This window comes from Drosophila novamexicana, unplaced genomic scaffold (genome assembly GCF_003285875.2).
Source record: "Drosophila novamexicana strain 15010-1031.04,08,12 unplaced genomic scaffold, DnovRS2.1 tig00000193-arrow-pilon, whole genome shotgun sequence".
Lineage (NCBI taxonomy): Eukaryota > Metazoa > Arthropoda > Insecta > Diptera > Drosophilidae > Drosophila > Drosophila novamexicana.
In genome coordinates this window covers 10,383,235-10,408,730 of record NW_020824787.1, presented here as the reverse complement: position 1 = coordinate 10,408,730, position 25,496 = coordinate 10,383,235, and the positions used below count along the sequence as shown (strand labels likewise).

Below are 25,496 nucleotides of genomic sequence, written 5' to 3'. Positions count from 1 at the left end.
AAGGGAAGAAGCAAGAATGCAAAAAGGGTACAGCCTAGTCGGTCAAGACAGTTTGCAGAACTCTTAGTGGTTTTTGTTTTTGTCTATTCTCTCGTTTTGCGCTCTTTCTGGGCTTGAGCCCATAAAAAGGCTCAAGTTTTCCCAGCTAAACTAACAGTACGTAAATTTACATGCGAGCCAAACTTTTCTTTTTTTTTCGCCCAAGCTTCGCCTGAAACGTCGAACTTGAACTATAAAAATCCGACGGCCGCAAAACTTTCGAGTCACATAAACATAAATTGCGGCCGTAATTTCTCGGTCAGGTTGGCAGGTTGGAAGGTTGTGAGGCGGGTTGCCAGGACTATCCTCCAACTGTTCAATGTCTCTGCCATGTTTGCGTTATTGTAATTGGGTTTAAGTGTGTGCCCCGCAGGGTTGTAGTCGTTACGAGCCATGCGAAAAGGAGTTAACATTATGTTTAATTTGTCTAATGCTCGAAAACCCTTTCTATTATTATTATGGCTTGCTCTGCACAGCTGGGAAACTTGGCTTGGACATTAACACAAATAAATTAAAAGAGCTGAAGGAATATGCTTTTAATGGGCCATAATTATGATCTTTTAGTTGTCAAGATTTATATTATGTAGATTACGCGATTTGCAAATGATAATCATTAAGAGGAACAAGTTAATGAGGCTATATTACATATAATATATACCCCATGTTTCCACATAGAATAAATAGATCCCATCTGTATTCTCCACACGTAGAATCCCTCCTTTTTCTTTCTAACGCAAAACTCATTTAAGCAATAAACACAAGTACTTAAAGAAATTAAAACTTATTCTACACGAATATTTGTACTATTATATTTATTATTCAATTGGGCCGAAGTCCCAGCGATACTGCAATGCCGGGCCAACCCGCGACAGAGGTGGAGCAAGCCCCTAGCACTCCGTCTGATTCCAAAAATCAGTTTAACATTTGTTGTTCTCCAATGGAGAAACTATCAGATGTTAAGCTGATAAGAACAGATACTACACTTTGATCTTAGCCATAAGGCCGAGAAGCGATAACTTGATATCAATAAATATCCAGGCCTCTATGTAGCCACAGCTAAAACCAGTTGCGAATTATAATCGAGACACGTGTGTGAAACTAACTCGTGTACATTATAAATGCCTACTTTAGGGGTTGTTTGGGTGCGACTCTCATCTGTAAATTTAGATTAAGTTGAGACATTCCTCGAGCTATATGGTGTTTTGCCTTTTGCTTTAAAATGAAGCTCGAGTATAATCTGAATTTCATAGTAGAATCTGGCAGCGGTTTTCTTGCCGGGCTATTTATAAAAACGTTGCCTAAATCAACATTTGCCATAATTTAATTTTTTACAGGTATCACCAGCTAACAGAAGCTGAAGAAACTTTTTGTTATATAATACATAAATTGTTTCATGCATTTTTATTTCGTAAACGAAATCCTGGACATACGGATCGAATAATTAAGATTTTATCAATATTATAAGCTACAACGTATTTTCCAATCTGGTTTTGTGACCACAAATTGGGAGCTTCAAATTTTAAATATAACAATTTTTATCAATTGCCCGCTCGTAATATAAATCTAATATAAATCTACACGTACTATCTTGAGCCTAATGTTATATTTTACATAGATACTAGCGGGCATTACCCGGCCTTGCCCGTGAAACGTATAAAATAAATGTTCTCAAAAAGCTATACAAATGAGGGTTTTGAAAACAAATATATGCATATAGAACATAAATTAACACTTTATCCAAAACGTCTTTGAGTCGCATTTTCCACAGGCGCTTGAGTAGCGTAGTGGACTTAGAGTCTGTATGAAGAAGAAGAATCGAGTCCCGGATCTGCTATTATAAATAATTACATGTGTTTTCTTAAAGCAAGAAGCTGTTGCAATTGGATTAAGGACTCGCTGCCAACACATTTATAAAGTGACTTATTACGTAAGCAATTTAAATCGATTGTTGAGCATATTTGAACATCATTAAATGTGTAAATATAATTAATTATCTGGTTCTCAGTTTTAAAAGTATGTAACATTCACATCAACGGAATCTGCAGACACGAGCCTGTAATAAACTAAGGATAGAGAGAGCATAGATCAGGTCCAAAAATCGAGTTTCTACATTTCTTGACCAAGGCTGTATGTCAGAGCTTATCTTTCCCTCTAACCTATTTGTACGATCATCTACTTTTCCAAATGGTGGTTTTCCCATTAAAATAATCTGTCCAAGAAAAGCTCCGCTCGACAACATTTCTATGTCATATGATTGTCAACAACAACAATACAGTACGGCTTGCTAAAATATCAGTTTCTTACTTTCTTGTTCATTTAAATTTATTAATGTATGAGCCCTCTCGGGCTTCCAAAAATTGCCGTAGTGGACGGTATTTCACGTCCCCATGGCGGGGTATTGGTTAAAGTTTTCAACTAGCAATAATCGCACCTCAGTAGAACTTCATTGGTTACGATATCGCCTCTGCGCAAAGATAACTGCAAACAGCCAGGCCAAAGGGTTTCCATACAGCAACTACTTGAACCGGTTGTGAATTACAAGCAAAATGTGTGCGAAAAAGTTCACAAATTAAAGCATACTTTTGAGCTACAGAGTTTCCAAGTTGGTTGAGAAGGCTTAAGGCTTCAGGGAAAGGGCTGTTGAGGCAGGTAAATACTCTTTATTAATAAGTATAAAGTAAAGGAAAAATATACAAATTTTATGAATAATTAAGCTGGATGTTATGCAAATTATTAGTATATATCATATAAATAAGCACATATTCATTACATTCATAAACAGCTGCACATAATTAGATAAATTACCCCAAAAGTGATGCTCAGCAATTCCAAGCAGATTTTATTATACATATCTTAAGAGTCCCCATTAAACTATTACTTATTTGATAGCAGCACGCCCCCAAATAGGCTGCCCCTAAGCATTTTAGCTATCCTACATAATTTCTCGATTATCCTACCCATTTGCCAGTCTATTAACTGAAAACGCTTTCAAACTGCCGCCAAAGTGTCGCATTGTCAGCCATTTGGGCTACAAAGCAATTTAGCTCCAGTCAACTTCTGATAGTTTTCATCCCCACACGGCTTGTAACAGCCACTCCGCCCTCCTCACCCCCTCGCTTAGACATCTCATTAACTATTATTATTGTCAAATTTCGTTGCATATTTATTATACAAGTTTTGGGCCCAGGCGAAGCGTTGATTAAAATTCCCCACGTTTAAACAATCTAATGAAATTAATGAAAAATTCATGCACCAAGTAAAATGGCTTTCAAAACATGAAGAGGGGCCAGGGGGTCGGCGGCGGCGGCGGCTCGCCTACTCTAAAATGCTAAATAGCCACTTTTGCGGCAGGGCAGAAATAAAAAACAACAACAAACTTTTTTTTTGACCCGAGCTTTTGTCATAACAGATTGAACAAGTTGTTGCAGGCCGAGGCCAAGTGCCCGAGCGCACGGCCCCAAAGTCAAGAGTGTCAAAGCCAGAGAAGGCAACAAGAAGAAATAACAGTGCTTTAGTGGAAAGTATCCGGTTGGTAGATACGCTGTACCAAGTTTTGAATTGCCTAAACAGGCATACAAGCTGTCTATACTTTCTTTCTTTATACTTATGATAATTTTCAAATCCTTTCTTTCCTGATTTTACTTTAAAGCAAATTAATTCTTAAATAACCTTTGTGTTTATTGATTGAATTTCAGAGCTTACGAACTAAATAAAAATGTATGTTTATACCAAAAATAAAGTTTATATCCATCTCAGTTTGGGTTAAAGCATTTATTTATTTTCTTAAATGCTGGACATGGAGATTGATATTGAAATCAGATTGTCATTCTGATCAAGAACATATATATTTTATCAGCGAGCTATGCCTCCTTCAAGCTATTACCTACATTTGCACAGCTGCCATCTACCCCCTGTTATCCATTATTCAATGGGCACAGGGTATGCAACGAACATCCCTCTCAAGCCCCTAACACATCCCCTACAGCAGAAGACGCAAGGCACAAAGACAGCGAAGTTGCGACATTCGGAATACCGGAAATCCGTTTCATGACAAATGCCGCACATTGTCGTGCCGGAGTGTTAAGCGCGAACAAAGCATGATCGAGGAGAGGAGATGGGGGGGGGGGGGGGGGGGGGGGGGGGGGCATGTAGGGGTAAGCAGGGGGTGTGCAAATACAACTAAGCCGGCAAACAGGCAATGAAATTCCGTCAATGGCAGCACGTGACTTGCCACCAACAAAGCAGAGAGCACAAAACAAGAGAGCGCAATGCCGCGACATTGACATTGAGAGAGCGCCAAGAGAGAGAGTGAGAGAGAAAAACACGGAGACAGCGCATGCGCTGCTTCCATCAGGCGGACCCGGCAATCTCCACATGCCGGCAGCCTCGGCTTCTCGGCATAACTTTGGCATTTTAATGAGAAATCCATATTTATGTTGTTTGTTTTGCAAAAAAAAGGAGAGAAAAAGTTTTTTGTTGTTGCCAAAAAAAAAAAAAAAGAAGGAAGGTTACGGGCAGCATATGCGGCGAAAAGTGAAATTTCTGGGGGAGCTGTGGGTCGGTGCTTTCGGGCAAACATTCTTGTTGCTTGAGGCACTTACCGGGAACTGTGTAGCGGCATTTTGTAATCATTTTTAATGGCCTGCGTCTGGAGGCGCCATATGGCAGTAATATATACACATATATATAAAATGAGATGACCCCTCCCTATGCCGCCCACTCAGCTAAGACAGACAAAACTGAACATTAGGAAACACATTTTATAAACAATTTATTTCAAAATGCAATTTTGCCAAAAGTTTCAGAATTATTCTAAAACCGAAACCTTGAAATATCTGATATTCTGCATTTATCTCAATTCAAAGTAAGACAAGTTTAAAGCCTAGAATATCCTATATGTAGCTGTATGCCTTATTAGACTATCGACAGACAAAAAAGAACATTTTATATATAATTTTGAGAAACAAATAAATAAGGATTTGAATATTTAAACAATTATTCCATTTACAATTTACATTTTCGAAAATAAATAAAATTGAAATCAAAATCCATTTAAAGTTAAAGCCGCAATCAATATATATAATTCCTTGTGAAACTTTTAAGTCCGCAAAGAGCGGGGCACAGTCTGAAGCATTCGTTCTTGCTATATCTGGTTTTTTTTTTTTTTTTGTTGTATGCCGAAATATAAATGGACTTTTAACTGTGGCACGTCGGCGCCGTGTCACAATAGAGTCATAACGCCATCATTCCGGCAAAAGCCATAAAAATAGCGGCTTAAATAGCAAACAGCATGTCTAGCATTTCGCCCGTTAGTCCTTGTCTGCCAGGGAGCCGAGCGCCAGTGGAAAAAGCATCCACTTCACACTTTTTGCTCTGCCACTTTTTGCCCGGCTTTAATAAACGGGCAACAATTTTATGCTTTTATTGTGCAAATAAAAACACGCGGAAACTACTTAATCAAGTTCCAGACCCAGACCCACATACATACATACATATATATATATATATATAAATATGTGTGTATCTATGTATGTTTGTATATATAGATACAACACACACAATTCTGGGGCTCGACTCCGGCCATGTGACGGCATGCGGAAGCGCCGTTTTGTATGCAACAGAAAGCAAAAACAAAGCACGACCAACAGCAACGGCAGTGGCAAACTTTGCCGACGCTTTTTTGTTGTTTTTGTGATTAAAAGTGCAACAACAACAACCACAACAACAACAACAAAGAAAAACGGACGTGGGAACGCCAAAAGCTGAGATAACAGTAGCTAGCTTGAGCTAAACGACTCGCAAAGGCCCTGCAATGCATAAAGCTGAGAGGCCAACTGCTGTTCTGTACTCTTTAAGAAGGCGAGTTATTCAGGCAAGTGAAGAAAAAGGATTAACATTTGGATACTTTATAATATAAAGTCCCAGCCTAGTCCTTGGCTGTGGAATTGCCAAGTTAAAAAAGAAAATTAGAAAAAAGCATTAGTAAATCATTCAACTCTGATCAAAACACTGAACACTTAACTTCAAATATCATTTATGCAAATATGTTATCATGTACATGGATACGATTCTATATAAAATAATTGACAATATATAAGTTATATATAAGTATAGAGATTTGTATATACTCTTCAGCAGAAACTGATTCTATGCAACAAGTCCATGTACATGTAGTAAAAGCTGTCAGATAAGATATCATCCCATCAAGTTAATATATACATATATATATCAATATATATTTCAGCAACAGCTGATTCTATGCAATAAGTCCCGGGCAGGCAAGTGTAAGGTAAAGGCTGTCATATGGGATCGGCATATCATAAGGCTTATATAGCCGCTAGCGGTTAAGAATTTAGTTCTTATGAAAAACCTTTTCAAGTTAACTCGAGCTATCAATTAAAAGCGAAATCTTAAGAACTGAACGATAATAACATAGAATTATTGTAATAAAATCAAGTTTTTGTTTGATATTTATCGCAAGGGTATGTTTTTCAAAGGTATTTATCATTCATAAAATGCAAAAATCTTATATACCTATCGCTTTAGATATATCTATATAACAAATAAACCTCTCTTCCTCCATTTAAATGAATACATTTTATTAACATATAATTTCTCTCCATTTGTGCACTTTTCCCCTCTTTAATCAGTTACATAACTTTTCACACGTCTAATACACCCCACTAAGCTATTAATCCAAACACCGTAGACGTATACGGCCTCAAGAATGTTTATTTCGAACTAGAGTTCAAATTTATGACAGCAATTAGTGGGCAAAAGGGCGTGCACAGGCAGAGGCAGCCAGCCCAAAAAGCAAAAGAAAAAAGGCCCAAAAACAAAACTCTTCAATTAATTTGTTGAGCTGCTCAGACAACAAAACGTGCGCATCAATCAAGACGGCATCCAGAGTTAGAAAGAGATAGCAAGAATGAACCCTTGTCCGCGGGTGTGAAAAATCGACAAATGGACGCAAGTTGGGGCAGGTATTGGGGGTAACGCAGGGGTACGCCCAGTCGAGGTCGCGTGCCACAGGGGCAGCGATCGTAAATAAATGTCTTATTTTTAATTACCGCACTCAAGTTGAATTTTAAATGGGGCCACTTGAAGTGGTTAGGGTATTGGCCGGCGGGCAATCACTTACCTGTATCGTTTCCGTGGCGGAATATTTCCGATTGTAGTCAACATGATGAAGGTTCGGCATACTGGCCTCACTGATAATGACTATGGATAAGGATGTTTAACACGTGTCCTTGTCCTTGGGGTTGCTCAAGGCTCTGTCTCTGTCTTTGGGGTAGCACTTGCTCTGCATCGAGATATGTCACTTTATGATACATTTGTGTTAATTTTTGTTGCACTCACAGCGAATGGTTTAATTTGACTGAAAACGGGAAAGAGAGAAAGGGAGAGTAGAAAGTAAATATCAAAATGAATTCAAGCAAAAGTTCAAGTCGAAAAAGTGTAAATTACTTTCACCCCCTCAGCAGCAAAGAGCTACCCCCTGGACTTGTTTACCCATGTCGATATTGTTAATACGCCACGTGTAACACAGCAGGCGTCCTGTGCGTATTTGCGTATATGTGTGTGTGTGTGGGAGAGAGGAAGCGAGGGGAAGCTGGTACGGACGGTTGGGTTTTCCGGATTTATTGCCAACTTTACGCTACGTGCTTTGACTAAATTTATAAGCCAAATACACACACAGAAAAAGCAATATCCACAGCCAGGCAAATCTGACTGATTTGATGCACAATGCGATTCAGTTGATTAGAAGTGTTTAAAAGGTTCCAAGCATCTCTGACCAGATCTTGAGCAGCTTAGCTGCATTTTCTATATCGCTTCAATCATTGCAATTGGCATTTGGCAAATATCTAACTTAAATGGTTTTCTAGCTCCCTTTCATTTGCGATTTATTTCACTGAGATCCATATCAATGTCCAGCACTGTGCCATTGCGTATCTAATATAAATGAATACGTTGCCTTTTTGCTTTATTATTTACTTATCAAAACTTCGCATAGAAATACAAATAGCAAAATGCTTACCGTGGCAGGTATACAAAAATAATGCCTAATCCAACGGGGGCACGATTGTATTTGAGGCCTACAACTGCTCATTTCATATATTTTCACCCTTGTAGAGGGTATTATAATTTCGTCATGAAATGTGAAATAGAAGAGAACTTATCCAAATCCATAAAGAAAGATTAATCATCTACTGTCTACTGGAGTATGACGGTAACCGTATGCAAAATAAACCTTTTTGTTTATCTACGTTTCTTGACCAAACTCGGCATCTCTATTTAAGCTATGCTGCTTATATCTACGCTATGTCTCATCAACATCGAACTACTTTATTATAAAGCTCTATAGAAAGAATCGGTCGACATGATGAGTTTTTGTATGGCAAAATGGCCTGTTTTCCAAGATATTTTCATCAAACTCTGCATTTACGAGCTTCATATCTATCAATATCCCATATGGCAAATGTGTACAAGGATATTAAGTCTTCGGCGGGCCAAACATTTTATTTGTTTCTTATTCAGGGATAACATTATTCTGACTTCGAAACCCAGACCTCGAACCATCAATTAAATATTAGAAAGGTTTCCAGCACGTAAAGTAGAATCCTATAAATTAATCAAATTAAATCTGTAGCAATGCATTTAGCAAAGCTTTATTGTTGAAACTCCTTTCCTGCAGAAGCCCACAGATATTATGCCACCCACGATTTACCTCTCTTTGACATAGTTAACATGCGTCCCATCCTCCCCCTATTGCTATACTATTATCTGTGCACGTATCAACTGTTTAGGCATTCATCATCATGTGTTAGACGCTTCAACTAACTAATTAGGCAACAGTTTAAGTCAAGCGATGCGACTTGCATGTCAACATTCGCCAAGCAATACAAAAAGAGAACAAATTAAAGAGGGAGAGTTGGCTGGCTTAAAGCGAGAAAGGAAACGCCCATTTGGGGATTTGGTGTTTGGTAAGGCTAATTGACTTTTGTAGCTGTCATAAATGTTGACACACATAAAAGGCAAGCCGCAGGCTGCCAAGGAGGAGGCCATTAAAAAGGACGCGCAACAGCTGCCGACAACAAGTGCGGCGCAATTTAAAGCGCTTATTAAATTTTATGTGTCGACATTTTACAACCCAAAATTACGAACACTCAAACTGTAAAATATAATCGTAAACCTATATAAAAATCTCGAGTGCATACAGTTCAAACGCATTAGTAGGCACATTATAAACATTTGGTAAATATGCCAGCAATACTGAAATATATACTTATATATCTGATAGATTACTCCCTTCAATACTATATACATTTTTAAATGGCCCGGCAACCAAAAGTCACCAGGCACGCGAAAAATTCAATTTAGACTCATTAGAGTGCTCCTCTCCACGGAAATCTTTAGTAAAAGGCGAAAGATTTATTCGACAACTGAAGAGAAGCCAGAGTGAATTAACCCAATTAAACACCTTGACTCTACCTTAAGCAATGCCTAAACTAGTTGTGAATTATATTATATAGGAGAGTTGCATCCGAACAACCCCTGAAATATACAACAGTGTACACAGCACTACCCCTAAGTAGGCATTGATAATGTACACAAGTTAGTTTCACACACGTGTCTCGCTTATAATTCGCAACTGGTTTTAGCTGTGGCCACATAGAGGCCTGGGTATTTATTGATAACAAGTTATCGCTTCTCGGCCTTATGGCTAAGATCAAAGTGTAGTATCTGTTCTTATCAGCTTAACATCTGATAGTTTCTCCATTGGAGAACAACAAATGTTAAACTGATTTTTGGAATCAGACGGAGTGCTAGGGGCTTGCTCCACCTCTGTCAAGGGTTGGCCCGGCATTGCAGTATCGCCGGGACTTCGGCCCAATTCAACAATAAATCTGAAATAAAGACTATTTAAAATGCACATAAGCGTACGACTTTGCACAACAATGCGACCTACAATTGACCCCCGGCTTGAATATGCGATAATTTTCAACGCTTCTAAGAAAAGCAGATTTTTATTTGCGCATCGAATGTCATTTTATTTATATATATTAATTGCCTCCCAAAATATATATTGGGATGTTAAACCGATTGTAAGCATTCTTAAAGATGCATTCTTCGTTTGCAGTTGGTCTCGCTCTGTTGGTATGTATCAAGAGCACAGACTCGGAAAAGTTTCTGTAAGTCCCAACCTTCATGCAGAGCCTCGTAGGCGCCGCCGCTCCAACTGAAGATCTCCGAGAGGAACTGGCCCAGTCTGCCCGAAACACTAAGAAACTTATCAGACAGGATAGCGTCAACTTCTGCCTCTCGCTAGCCCGATTGATTGTGAGCTGTGCGGTGGCAGATCAAGAAGAAATAAGGAAATGGAACGACTTTATCGAGCAATGGACGCCCAGAGTTGCGACCCTGCCAACAGATGACAACGGCATTACGCAGTTTAGCAGCCAGATAAGAAATCTGCTGCCAAAGGGAGACGGATCTCAACAGGCCACAGAACAGCTAAACCTATACACAAAGGGCGCCTATGACAACATGAACGCCCGCTTCATGGAAGGCAACGCTCAACGTTACACGGCCTTCGAGTCGGAGGCTCGTGAAATCATACGCAGATCGAGGACCGCAACAGGCCGTGCTGAATATTTTACTGTTGATTTCTTTAATAGATTCGCCAATGCAGCTCCAAGAGATCGCGAATTTCAGTTTAATAATTTTTTCCAATATCTCACCTTAACGGGCGAAGATTTTCACGAATGGTTAGCTATACAAATCATGATAATGTAGTAGTTATAGTTGTCCGAAATAACTATACCTGTTTTAAAATACAGCACGACAGATATAGCTTAAGACTTTGTATTTCATAATATATACAATATATCTCTTGTCGAAAGATCCCATTTGAAGTGCAGCTTTTCTTTATAACAAAATGTCCATGCACTTAAATACAAAACACATCAGCTTAAATTGCATTACTTCTTTCTCCAATCTTTACAGCAAAATCTTCAACAATTTTTGGGGTTTTCTTTTTATACATAGTTGCATAAGAGAAGATCGTAAAGAAAATTGTAACAAATTTCCTTTCTTTCTTATGGCATTTTTATCGTGTTGTTTACTTGGGTTAAAATTAATGACGCATTTCATTCGCTCGGCGCTGAAATGTGCCAGCTTTAATAAATTTCAGATGAGTTGTGGCCGCTGCTACCATAACACTAATTAAGTACAACAATAAGAACAAGAGCTGGAGCTGGAGCTGGAGCCGCCGCCACTAAAAACAACAGCAACACATTTTATGCCCTGCGGGTGGGCAGCTGTATTCAAGGGAGGTCCTTATGCTTTCCATATGCTAAAGGACTACAATTTATTAGCTGCTTGTAAGTGCGTGTGTGTGTGTGTGAAGGCGGGTGTAGACTGCGGGCATCGGACATCGGGCATCTCTTGTAAATCTCAACTTGTCTGGCTGACCAATGAAATGGTTTAATAATTGAGTTAGTGCTGCCGCACTTCGGGCCATTTCCAATTGACCCGCGGCGCTTAAAGTCCTTTTGAACCTATGCAAATGCAAAGGGTATCAATCGCATCGAATTGCAGCTGATTTAGTAGTCCTGCCACGCACTGAGGCATGAGACAGACGTCTCATGCTACGCTCAGAGAGGTCAGCACTTGGCAGTGCACTGCACAACTGCCAGCAAGTGGCAAGTGGCAAGTGGCAAGTGCCATGCGGCATGTGGCAAGCAGCAAGCAGCAGGCGGCACAAAAAAGCCAACTGCAACTAAGCAGTCATAAATTATGCAGCGACATAGTCAAAGGACAGCAAGAACGCCAGCTATAGGGACAACAGCAACAAGCAACAAGGACATGCACTCCAAATTCCAAGCCATTGCCCTGCAATCGCCCACCCAACCCGCCTCCCCAACTGTATTAACTCCAATACTACAAATGGCTGAGCAGTTAATAAGAACAAGTGTGGGGCGAGTTGTGGGGAGAGCTGCAACATGGTAGTCGCTGCAATGCGCTGCAGCAGTTGCAAATTATGACAAACTGTACTACAAGAAAAACTTGCGGGTTATTGCAGCACAATGGAAAATGCATAAGCAAAACATATGCTTAGGACGGTTTAATACAGATTTTTTATGCAAGCGAAGCAGCGAATAAAACTTTATGGGAAATATACCATACTGAAAATCAAAAGGAAATCAACTTGAAATAAAACAAAACCCTGAGGAAAGGCTTTGTGGAAGTGTATTACGGCGATTCAGTTATAAATTAACACAAATATTTTTGAACTATTAAAATATTAAAAAAAAAATGGTTTATTTTTTAGTATATAAAAAACACAAATTTAATAATTAATAAACCATTTTCAAAATAAGGTGAAATGAACTGGAAATAAAACAGAGAAATGGATTTGTGAAATATGTATTACAAATTTTTCGGGAATAAAAGTCTATATTCTACCATACCACACCGAAAAAAAAAAAGAATTAAAAATCACTTTATTATACAATATGTATAAATACATACATCTTTTTTCTACAGTTTTATATTTTTTAGTATTTTGGATCCAAGATTTTGCAACATCTGCTCAAGAGCTAAAGAGAATTAATTTAGATCTAATGTCAGATATATCTGCTCAGAAACTAAAGAGAAATTTATATCACATATTTTTTAAGTGGCCAAAATATCATTAGAGAATTAAAAATATAATTAAGTAATTTTTGTTATATTAATACATATCCAGTAAGTAGCTTCCTTAATCGAATTTTAATTGATTAATTTAACTTAATTATTATTCGTTTGTTTTGTTGTCCGTAAAATTCATAAACTTGTAATGCGCTCTAAGCGGATTTGTGCCACTTGCATTTCTTTGTACGAGTTGAAGCTAATCCGCTTATTTTTCATGGCATATTTATAGAAACTAATCGGATTACATCAAGCATTTTAAATGTATTTAATTAAAGACTGGCAATTGCCATAAAGTGCTCTAGAAAAGTGCTAACACACATTTACATATATGCAAAGTGGAAATGCTTGACACAGCCAACTTCCATCTAGTTGGCATTCTAAGGCATGCTCGAGCAGTTGTTGCCCATAGTACTTGAAACCCATTTGAATGACTGTAGTCAAATGTTGCGATGCTATTTCTTGGCATACAACAGCAACTTCCTAGACAAAGCTTGGCAAAGAACCTTATGAAAAACTATGCAACCGACTGCTTAAGCCAAAAAGTTCCGCCCGAAAGTTGAAAGCACAACAGGTTAAAGGAAAAACCAGCTGCCACAGCTAATTGCAACAACAACAACAACTTTAAACAGAGCTAAAGTTATGACAATTTACACAATGAAAGACCGCCCCAAGTTCCCGCCAGCCCCTGACAATGTTCGGGAACATTAACTTGGCTCATTGTTGGCAACAACAGATGTGTAGAAGCTGTGCGAAAAACTTAATGAAGTTTACAGTTACTGTGCAGCAATTTAATTAGATTAAATGAAGTTTTCCTCGACAGCGGCAACAACAGCAACAACTAGACAAAATGAAAACTTTTGACAAAGTTCAAACCATTTGTCAGCCGCAGTCATCGCCGCAGCCGCCAAAAAGTTTTTCTTTTTTTTTTGCCAAAATGCCAGCATAGAAATAGAAAAAAGCCAGAAATCAATAAATAAGACGGCCACTCTTGACGGGTAGCCCAACCACAGCGCGAAAGCGAAAACCCCCCTAGAAAAAAAAATAGGGAAAAAGAAAGAACAAACCCAACTGTAACCGAAACATAAACAACAAACAAACAAAAAAGCGAAAGGCGAGCGTAACAACAATAAAAATTTATTGTTATCCTCAAAAACAAGTGGAACAATCAGCAATAAAAACAAAATAGCGAAAATTCTTTGGAAATGTCGAAGACTTAATGCTCTGCGAAAGTTATATATCAGGTAAATATATAATCGAATGATAATATATAACAGATTGATTGATTGACGGACTAGCTAATAAGCTGTGTGATTGACTGACTTTCAATTGAATGCTCTGCACAGGACATATTAATATAAATATCTATTTTGATTGACTGATTGATGAACTAACTAATAAGCGGACTGATTGATAAACTTACTGAGTGATTGACATGCTTTTGATATAATGCTCTGTACAGGTTATATTTCATGTTAATATACAAGTAGTTGATTGACTTACTGATTGATTGACTGATTGATCAAATTACCGTCTGTCTAAACAGGTTGTATCTCATGCATGTATATGACCGATTGATTAACTGACTGATTGACCGACTAACTGTCTGATTGGCAATCATTTAATTTAATACTCTTCCCATTTTATATATCATTTAAATATACAACTAATTGATTGAAAAAAATTTGACGGTCTGACGGATGACTCTTGATTTCATGCTCTGCATATGTTATAAATAACTTTGCAAATATACAACCGATTGATTGACTAATTGTTTGATGGACAGACTAATTAACCGACTCCCTATCTGCTTAGCCAAAAGACTTTCCAGCTGACTGACTGACCCACTGATTAACCGAATGACTGACTGACTGACTTGCTTATTGACTGTATGATTGACCAATTGACTAATTTACTGACTGCTTGACTAATTAATCTAATCAGATAGTCGACTAACCAACATTTCACCTCATCACTTGTTTCATATCCACAGCTAATATGGCATACGCTTTTGTTTATTATTTGTAAAGACTGATCCTGCAAAAGGCAAGCATTTGCTTCGCTTTGAACAATCTACAAGTCACAGCAGAAAAACAAAATACCCACCATATGCAAGAGCACACAAAAAACAAAAACAAGTAGATGAAAAAACAGCAGATAGCAGCAGCAGCAGCGGTGTGCGCCAAGTAATTTAGGCCTTTGAATACTTTTAGGCCGCAAAATGCGTGCAAATACTTCTTGAACGGCGTCTGAGCCAAAGCCCTGCCAGGACTTAGCGCGGCTGTTAGGTGTATTAAGGAGCTGGGAGGTGTGGCTGGAATGGGGCTGACTGGAGTGTAGGCACAAATTGCCAGCGAGGCAGTTTAAACCTGGCCAAAAACCAACTTTGCCAGCTGCGATTTTCAATTCGAAAGGAAAACTAAAATGCGGCATAACGATAAAAGCACAGCACATACCCAAAACAAAAATGCGGCTTGAACAGAAAGGAAAACACTTGAAAATTGAAGTGGAAACGATACATGAGTTGGCCATGTTACCCACTTGTTTACGCTTGTAGTTTTTTGATTGAATTTTTGCCAACGTCGAAGTGAGCGAAGTGGACAGAGGAACAGAGGGCGAGAAAGTCGGGAAAGTGAGCCGCTTTAGAAGCAACAATTTGCCATACACAGTCACACAAAAATTATGGGCACAGTGCAGACGCTGCAACAAATCTAATAAAAAATTAACAAACCCAAAGCCTGAAACGAGAGTCACAGACACAGACAGAGGCACAATCACAAACACAAACACATATCTGGCCACTTGCAACGCCCGCCGGCTACCTGGACCAATGTGGCCCACAGTGGACGACATGGGACACCCCAATCGCAACATGAATTGCTATGCACAGAGGACTAAAATCGAAATAGCGCGCAAAATGCAGGCCAAATGGGGTTACCAAATAGCGTCGGCGATTCCCAAAGGACAACTCGGAGAGTCACACAGTGACACAAGAGTCAACATGTTTGCTTTGAAAAATATGCAGAATAGAATGTTTTAAATTCTTTATGCAAAAATCATAATTAGACGATCGAGTATTATGTATTTGAAGCTCTAAATTAAATTGGTTAAAATTTATCAACCTTAAAGAATTTATTAGCCTTCATTTGTATCTTAGGGTTGACGAGATGTAATCGATGTAATGTCGTCGTATATTTTTAATTTCAATTTCAATGTATTAATGTGTAATATTTCAATTCTTATTCAAAAAGAAGTTAGCCTTTAAAATAATAAAGTTGAGCCCAAGCGAGCAATTTCATTGTTGTAGAAACACGCTTAATTCAGAGCTCATTATAAATATAAACAAATTTCTGATTTACTAACTTTTTTCAGCAAGTGTATACATATATTTCGACCACTGTGCTGGAGGCATGAGGTCGTGCATTGTATTAAAGGGAGGGCTAACGGGTCGCTTCAAATGACAGCGACTGAAATTGAAGTTGGCAAAGCGTTTTTCGAGGGATGATTTTAAAATGCAAACACCCAAACCCAGGCGCAGGACAAAGGGCGGCGGCCGGAGCGCTGAGGAGGTCGTTACAGTTGGCGTGGCTCCTGGCCCTCTTTGCACATAGCTTTACATACAGCACAGAGGGCAGGACGCAGCACGTGTCCTGTTTTACCGTTCTCCTTGATTCGAATGCCAGCCTGTCAATGTCTCGGCCCAAGTTCAACTTATGTTTATCATTTCTCGTTCGAACGATAACCAAACAAAGAGCGTTTATCTCAATGCAGCTAAATCAAGCCGAAAACAAGTCAACTCCACTGCGTGTCATGAAATCAAGCGAGCCTTTTTGATGCCCCACAAGAGCCGAAAGGCAACACGAAACCCAAAAACCTGCTAAACAATAGCGGAAATAATTTTATTAGACTTTTCGCCGTATTTGCATCAACAAACAACCATAAAGTCGTCTGCAAAAGGAACGCAACGCTTTCTGCTTAGTGGCCTCAATAAAAGACATTTCAAGTGCTAATGAGCAGCCGGCAATGGCAAAGGCAAAGGACATTCTACTTTTCAAGTGAGGGGCTGCTTGAATGTAACGAGGCTTGTCAATGACGGCTAAAGGCAGTAGATAGGGCCGAGAGCAGAAAGGGAATAATAATAAATACAATTTCTTAGAGAGAATACTTATCATATAATCGTCTAGTTATGGACATCATTTTAATAGGCCTTTTCAACAAGTAAATATAGCTAAATGATTCTTGATAGAAAATCAGATATGCGATTTTTGTTTTCAATTGTTAGAATTTTGAATTATTTTCTAATTTAATAAGATATTTTTATTTCTAAAAAAAAATATAAACTGTGCTTTAATTGGAACACAAAAAAAAAACAGCAAAATGATTCTTGATATTTATATTTTCAGCAGCTGGAGCTCGGTAACAAATTGCTTAATTTTCTAGGATTTGTAGCTCATAAAATACATAAATAAATTGTGCTTTGATTAAGGCACAAATAAAACCAAGACCTACAATAAACTCTATATATATACAGCCTTATTATATAAATAATTATTAATAGCTTCTTTCAACAAGTAATAATATTAAATACTTGGATACTATATTTCCATTTCATTGCTTGCAATTTGTTAATTTATTTCTAATTTTATAAGCCCAAAGAAACTGTTTAAATTAGAGCTTGCAAATTTAGGAATTAGCCGGCTAGGCTCACATTTTTCTGCTTATTATTAAAATGCCTGACGAAAGTGCTGCAATTAAACTCATTTAGTTATTCTTTATGTACTGTTCAATTACAATTTTGCTCTATTTTGTTGGACATCATTATCATATAACAAATGTTTTCGTGCACAACCTTGATCCTGCAGCTGTCCTAAATGTCCTGGGCAATGCACATGACAATTTCTGTGTGTTTTTCACGTAGCACATTTAGGTGTGTGTGCTCAATTATTTATTAAAGTCGATGACTGGACAGAGGGCAGAGCGTGTTGGATTTGTATCCTGGACCAACACGTCAATTACAAAAGCAAATAGAGCACACACACACGCACACACACATGTATATATAGACATTCCCATATTGAAAAAGGCGTTGCACCCTTCGCACAAATCACATTAAATTTGCTCGTGCTCATTAGACGCGACCTGCTGCTGCTACATTTACTGGTCGCATTTGCACTTTCACTCTGCTCGGCTGGCCAACCCCAAATCGTTGATGCAGTGCAGCAGGCTAACCACCCCCACAGTTACCAACGCCGCTCTCTAATATCATTTTGCAATTTGCAGTCGACAAATAGTAGAAGGAGTGCGATGCTGCGGCAAATAAAAACGTTTCTCTTCTTTGTTCTAGCCCCAGGGCCAACAATGTGCCCAGCGCCAACTTCAACGTATTTCTGCAACCGTTTACATCTCAATGGCCCGGACCAGCCAAGGGCAAGCCCCTGGCCCCGAGGCTGGTAGCCCACACATTGTTAAATAAATTATCGCCTACATCGAAGCCATCGATAAATCCTCTACGCTTTCAGTTTTATACCCTATTGACAAAGCTAATCAAGAGGCTTGACATATCTACAGATATATTAGGTTGAATATCTTGCTTAAAACGTATTCTAAATGAATACAAATAACGAAAGATTTAGATACAGTTTTGATGTAAATTGGGAATGGTATGAAAAATATTGTTTCAGCATGAAGTCCAAACATTTACTAGTACGTAACGTGACCAAAAATGGTTTCCATTTTGATCTATACAGACTTGAAAAGTCTTAGAATGGTTTTCTAGGTTTTCTAGAACCTAGTCATATTTTAATCTCTTTATATAATAAATAGTCAAAACACAGTCGAAAATGTTTATCATATTTCAATAACGTATATTTCCCATTTTCTATAGTCACAAAATGACGGGGTATCTGTCTGGCTGACTACTCTCTACTAGTACCCTTATTGCACCAAACATGCTGTTCTGGCTGGGGCTTAAAGCACTCTCAACCCTGGGATGCCCACGCGTTGTTCTTGTGGCCTGATTGACATGCTCCACAGACCCCTTCCAATTTGGATTCAACTAGCACTTCCATTTGGAACCTGCGCTGTGACAAACAGCTGATTGCGTGTTCATCTGCCGTCTGGCATGATTTATGTTCACAATTGAATTTCTTGACTTCTTGTTGGACACGTGTGGACCCGGTGTGGGTTGCCAAGGAGCTGCAGCAGAAATTCAAGTAAATTAGCTCATTTGCCGCTACACTTGGCTCACGTGCACGCGTTACCGAAGAGGTCATTGACATGGGCCAAAGGGCAGCAGCTGTTTGCATTTTGCACTACATTCTTTTCCTTCAGTTTTTTGCTCAAAGTTTTTCCCCAAGTTTTTCTCTCTTATCAATAGTTGGCCAGTTGGCAACTGAGTGCCAACTGGGAGCTCGTGTCACGTACGCGGCAGCTGATTGCCTCAAATTGTTTTCGGCCATTTTTTTTGCACATTTGGCCAGGCTTTAACCCCCGAAAATGCCGTTAGGGTTGCCATTTAACAGCAAATTAATATGAGTGTCAGTCTGGCAATCACCCAGCCAGGCAGTCAGGCAGTCAACCAGTCAGTCTGTCATTCTGCCAGTCATGCAGAGTTATTGAGCAAACGGCAGAGAGAAAAAATGCAGCTTTAAGTTTTTCCTTCTTCTTTTTCACATGTGCTTTAGCCGGACTCTGGAGTTGCCTGGGAGTTTATCTCCATGTTGACAGTCGCCCAAAGGGAATTAGTTATCAAAAGACGCATAAATCCATTGCAGCAAAACGCTTAGCTGAACTTTCTGCTGAAACTCAACTCAATTCAGCTCAGCTCTGTGTCTCTCGTTTTATACTTTTGGTTAAATAAAATATGAGCCGAATTGCGTGTTGAGCAAATGGAAAGCACTTTCAACTTTAAGATTTCCTTAAAATTGCTTAAATGCTTTATTACTTTTTTAATAGAAGAATGACTGAAGACATTGAAGATCTTGAAATTTAAGCTTGGCATAGAGTCAGACAGACAATAGACAGTCAGATTAATCGACGTGAACTGAAACTGAGATGGACTCAAATTATGATTTACTTGGGTTTATTCTTGCGTAGAAGCCTATACTCTATACAATGTGGTTCAATTACATTGACAAACAAGTAGTCGCACGTCACGGTCGACCTCTCAAAAATAATATTATTAAGTAGCCCAAAATGTTCATTCCACAATCTGCCTTCTAGTGTCCAGTCGATGACTCCTGTTGTCTGTCATTATTCTCGCTTATGACGATGATGAATTTGTTATTAAAATGACCAAACCAAGCCAAATAAACTGACCGAGAGACAACTTGTCTCAACAAAATGCATTAAAATGATTTATGAACATGAGAGGGCAACAAACAGGTACAAGTAAAAGCATCCCTTAGACAAATTAACAAGGATATATGATGCTGCGGCTGCTGCTGGCAAGCCAAATTTATCGGTTAAGTAGCCAAACGCCCCCCAAGAAACAAAGGCTGTCAAAACCACAAAGAGACACTCGACCCGAGCGGACGCCTGAGGTGTTTTCTGTCAAGTTTAAACAAAAATTAAACCACCCCCAGCCCCATCGTACACACACACACACACACAGCCTCCCCTCAAGCCAGTACAAACTTTGAGCTAATCAAAAATGTTACAAAGCAGAGCTACAAAAAAAAATCTGTGAAAATATGGTTCACTTAATCGAAACTTAGATACACTAACACAAATATTGATAAAAGTAAATATTTATTTTTGGGGCTTTTTAAAAGATTTCTGGACTCTAAAATTAGAACTTGGAAAAAAAATTCAAACATGAGAATTAGTATTTGAATTGAGTTTTATAGAGTATATATTTTGTTGGTGTTTAAGCTGTTTGTTTTTTTCTTTTTTAATGTTATATTACATTATAAACACTTTCTGTCTTCCCATCCAGATGGCATTGCAAAGTTGTGATTACCTCTTCGGGAACTCTCCATAAAAAGAGGAAAAGCCAACTTGTCTAGGTGGAGAGCGCAAAAGTTTCTCAAGGAGTTTTTGCCACCACCGAAAAAATGGGAAATGTTAAGGGCACGGTCACAGCCGGTGCGTGTGGCATATCCTTGTAAGTAGTAGCTGCCGTTGTTGTCGCGGCAACATTGTTTCTATGATTAGCATTTTATCAGCAGATCTTTTGCTCATCATTTTATGTTGCGAGAACAGCGTGAACCAGAATATTTATGTTAATCTTTTGGGCTTAGCCCCCCCCCCCCCCCCCCCCCCCCCCCATCCCCATCCCCCACTCTCATAACGGGTACGCGGAAGTCATGTGAGGCTGTAATCAAACAAACAAAAAAAATAAAACAAAAAAAGGACCTGCGGTTGGGGTGCTTTTTATGTGGCAGGCCCATTAATATATTGCCACAACGGATGAGAGACACCTCACAACAAAAGGCGACATTATTATTTCATTATTATGCCAAACGCATCCAGTGTATCCACACCATGCGTCAGGCGAAATCCCCCACGAACGCACACACACACACACACACATATGCACGTGCTACAGACGCGTCTCATATTACGCATAGGGGGCGGCGGCGGGTAGGCGAAATGATTCATGCGCTGGCAAATTTTTTGACACCCCGCGCCGCGGCCACGCCACTGATCATAAACAAGGAAGAGTCCTTTAGTCAAGAGTGTCCAACTAGGAGATGCCCTGTATGCATACACATATACATATACACAATAGCACATGTTTTCCCTAAGCCCCTTTCTGATCCCCTTAGAGCAGACATGAATATATCCAGACTCAGTTTGTAATCCTGATCAAGAAATGCCTCTCACTGTCTGTTTCAAAAATATACGCTGTCTCTGCAGGGTATTAGAAATGCGCGCTCAAACATATGTTATGCTGGGAAAGCTGTGGGCTCCCTTGTAATACATATTTACTCGTAAATATTTTTATAGTCTGTAGGCCGTTGTGCATGCGGGATTAGTTCATGCCACACAGCGAATTCAATTTACTTTTAAGATGCTGCACAGGTGCGGTGGGGTTAGGAGCTTACACACTCACCTGTCGTAAGGGCTGCAGCTAATCCTGTTGTGTGTAAACCATTTAGCGGCAATTAAAACATAATTGCGGCAAGCGTTGATAGCAATCAAACGGTAAATCATTTGGGCGCAAATTGCAGTAAGCACACACACACACACACACACTCACATAACACAAACAATACACAGACAGCCAAATTGCGCGCGCGAATTCGAGACAATGCGACGAGCGACAAGCGCGCACGCACACACACTCGCAGCATACAGGGGACAACCCACTCACAGGGTGATGCTGGCGTGCTTTAAATTTTTTAAGCGCACTTTAAATTATTGCACTTGAGTGGGGCGAAAGAGTGAGATGGCGAGACAAACAGCTTTGGCACTTGCGGCACGTTTTAATTTTGTTTGCTGCTGCTGCGGCTGCGGCTGCCGGCACACGTAAATGCTAACGGTACATTTTGCAAAACATATTCAATGCGCGCGTCACCCAGCGAAGACACAACTGAACCCCGGCGCGTACACAAACCGACTATTTAACATTCCCTTTGCTCGTATTAGGCTTGCATACTTTCTGGGAGCGCAATGTTAGCGTGCTCAGAGCGCAACACTGTTAAATAACAGTTGGAAGCTAACAGTTTCACATGTTCTGAATTTAGGCCACGTTTTTTTTTCAAACTAATTTTCTATTTAGAAAAGCAACTTTAGCTTTTATAAGTAAAAAGATAGCTCCAGGTAGCATAAAAGACAGAGCACAGAGCGAGACAGCACGCTATACCTCTGGCACTTTCAGCTAACGGGGCATTTTGCGAAAAAAATGCCAGCAGACATTATACGCTGTTGCATTTACTTAACCGAACTCCCGTTTTGGTTAAAACGTTATTTCATGCACTTTTTAACTCGCGATATAACACATTATTTAATATAAATGAAAAAATTCTTCTCACGCCGCATAGTTTTGGCGCCTATGCTTACTCGCGATCACAAAATAATTGCTGCGCACAAAAAAGTATCGGTATCGTTTTTGTACCAGATTCGTTCAGCTTCCTGTTTAATACCATCAATCTGGTATTTTTTGTAGAATTTTATTGCCTGCTGCCTACGTTCACACTGTTAGTAGCACACTTTTATTTGTGGCGCAAGCGTCATATTTTGTTAATAAATTCCAGCGGATAAGCAACAATAAAGCAATTAAATAAGTTACAAATATGCCAGCTGTGGTGCGCATTAAGCGCCGCATTGATGAAGAGCCGCACACGGCATTTGTATTGAATGGCAAACGCCGACGCTTGCTAAACGATGAAAATGCGCCCGCGGCAGCGACGCCAAGCGTTGAAAACAAAGAGGAGCTGAACCAGGTGCTGCTAAAATTTGCCGGCACGCTAGAAAAACAGGTGAGTCAGGCGGCAAATATTCAATTAAGGCGCTTAAGTGAACACACCTAAGGATTTCAATTTGTCCGGGTGTGCCGAAGATTAAATACCCTTAAAGGCAACAAGCGAACTGTTTGTTAAACGAGCATTCATACTGCCGAAACTAATGCTTAAAACTCTTTTAGGATGACAGCGCCACGAAGCAGTTTGCGGCAGCGCGTCTAAACAAGGCAACGGCCAAGGAGCTGGTGCGTCAAACAATAGATCCGGCTATTGCGAGCGCCCAGCGGCGAGATAAACGCCGCGAGGAGGCACAACAAATATCGCGCGAGCAACGATATCGAGTTGTCAACTGTTTGCGCACCACGCTCCACGATGAGGTGGAACAGGATGAGGAGGCAGCAAGCGGCAGCAGAGGCCAAGAGCAAAACACGGCTGAGCGCAGGCAAATAACGATTGTCGACATTGAGTCGCAGCATACACAGCGTGAAGAGGAGGAGCAGGAGCTGTCGCCGGAGACGGCACAAAGGCAGCAACGGCCCGCCGATTCGGACATTGGCTATGTCTACGATTTGTATGTGCCGGAGAATGAGCTGCAGGCGCAATATGTTGATATGTTGGATGACAACTATTTAAGGTTCGTCCTAAACATTGAAGAACAACCATTGTTGCACATTACAAATTTCTATGTGTAAAAACATCACATTCTTTGGGGCTAGTCGATTTGTAATTAAATTATGTGTGTGTGCTTAAGTACATGTTGCTCATTTGTTTGGTCCCCTTATAAAACATCATCTAGATTTAATTTCTATAAGCATAAAGAAACTTGACTATAAATAATTTGTTATTGTAATTCGTCTGATTCTCTATATAAGGTTGTATTATCCGTTTAATTACTACAACAACTGCTACTGGTAACACTGCAGCAACAACAACAACAACAACTACTACAGCAACAAGCACGACGATGTGATAAGACGCTGCCACGCCCACCCCCCCACATACACACTACCCACCCGCACGCATCACAGTTCAAGCACGGGTCGCAGTCAGCTCCTCAAAAAGAAACAAAGCAAAAAACCAAATCAACTTAATTAGCAATTAGTTTTATATTTTCGCTTTTTGCACCTTGCCACACACACACACACACACATATATATATATTAGTTTTATATACTTTGATTCGAATTGTTTTTTACCCCTTCTTTTGCCTGTCCCATTTGTTGCCAGTTGCCAGTTTTTTAAGTTTCTTTCTTCGATTTAAGTCATTCCACAAATCATGTGCTAAAGTCTAATTAAGTGCTTAGTTTTAGTTTAGCGCCCAATTCAAATAAATATTGATGTATATAACTAGTAGATGTTACCCGGCTTTGCACGGGCCTAGTGTTTTTCTTCCAAATTCCGTAGGGATTCGGGAAGGGGAATTCATTTCGAATTTCTATATAGCTTTTCAGAAATGAGTCTGAGGTCGATCGAATGAGCAAAAAGGGATGAAAATATGGGCACATAAGTCGTTTCCACGCATTTTCCAAATTTTGGTGTTGCATTTTTCAAGGCCTAAGCTTAGTTTTAAATATTTCGCTTAATGAGTCAATCCTTCAGTTGGCGCAAATAATTAAATGTTCAATTAAAATATTAATCAATCACAAAATCTGTTCACTTTCATAGTCTTCGGCCCGTGGATGAGCTCTTCTTTGAGGACTGCTACAATGATGATGAGGACTATGACTCGGAGGACTCAAATCAGGAGAACTATTATACAAACGAATATCCTGATGATGACGATGCTGGCGCCGTGGGCTCCGACGAGGAGCTCTGCCAGCAGATGAATAAATTCATGTTTGGTAGGTCCCCGTTAAAAATTCGTCTTACTATGATTTTATTGCCACCTGTTCGCAGATGATGATGAGGATGAGTTTGCCAGCGGCGGCTCCAGCGATGCGGAAGATTACAATACATATCAGGATCCGTATGTGCACACCATAGACACAGAGGCAGATGGTTTTGCGGATGATGTTGATTTCTATAATGTGGATCGTCAGGGCAGCGCCTACGAACGTTACAAACGTCGCATACTGCGCGAAGCGGAGGGCCTCGACTCCAGCTCCGAAGATTCCGACAAGGATGAGCCGTATTTTGAGAGCGCCAGCGAACATGGCCAAAATAGCGACTAAAGGGCGCTTTAAAAAAATTACCTTATATATTTATATTTCCACGTATTATGTTCTTTGTGTTCCTATTAAAGGCACACCAAATTCTATAATGTTTATAATCTCAGTTCTTAAAAATATATATATTTTTTTTGTAAGCAAGTGCAGGCTTGGATTGAGTTTTCTTTAATATAGAATGTACTCTGTGGTC

The 25,496-nt window shown here is 39.5% G+C and overlaps 2 protein-coding genes and 4 non-coding genes across 6 annotated transcripts; 3 read left to right on the top strand and 3 right to left on the bottom strand.

Annotated features, from left to right (window-relative positions):
* Positions 1-857: 857 nt before the first annotated feature.
* On the bottom strand, positions 858-1,053 carry LOC115759374. Its single transcript, XR_004017531.1, has one exon. It is a non-coding gene; the product is annotated as a U2 spliceosomal RNA (small nuclear RNA).
* A 1,322-nt stretch (positions 1,054-2,375) lies between these two features.
* LOC115759366 lies at positions 2,376-2,515 on the bottom strand. Its single transcript, XR_004017523.1, has one exon. It is a non-coding gene; the product is annotated as a U4 spliceosomal RNA (small nuclear RNA).
* A 6,866-nt stretch (positions 2,516-9,381) lies between these two features.
* On the bottom strand, positions 9,382-9,502 carry LOC115759367. Its single transcript, XR_004017524.1, has one exon. It is a non-coding gene; the product is annotated as a U5 spliceosomal RNA (small nuclear RNA).
* Positions 9,503-9,743: 241 nt separating this feature from the next.
* LOC115759372 lies at positions 9,744-9,939 on the top strand. The gene has a single exon (XR_004017529.1). It is a non-coding gene; the product is annotated as a U2 spliceosomal RNA (small nuclear RNA).
* On the top strand, positions 9,768-10,865 carry LOC115758846. The gene is made up of 2 exons (XM_030699628.1): positions 9,768-10,197; positions 10,255-10,865. Exons 1-2 carry the CDS (start codon positions 10,162-10,164, stop codon positions 10,834-10,836), a joined length of 618 nt encoding a protein of 205 aa, XP_030555488.1. The 5' UTR covers positions 9,768-10,161; the 3' UTR covers positions 10,837-10,865.
* Positions 10,866-22,868: 12,003 nt separating this feature from the next.
* On the top strand, positions 22,869-25,422 carry LOC115758994 (probable RNA polymerase II nuclear localization protein SLC7A6OS). The gene is made up of 4 exons (XM_030699796.1): positions 22,869-23,156; positions 23,321-23,772; positions 24,804-24,979; positions 25,035-25,422. The coding sequence occupies exons 1-4, from the start codon at positions 22,971-22,973 to the stop codon at positions 25,307-25,309; spliced, it is 1,089 nt and encodes a 362-aa protein (XP_030555656.1). The 5' UTR covers positions 22,869-22,970; the 3' UTR covers positions 25,310-25,422.
* Positions 25,423-25,496: the final 74 nt, after the last annotated feature.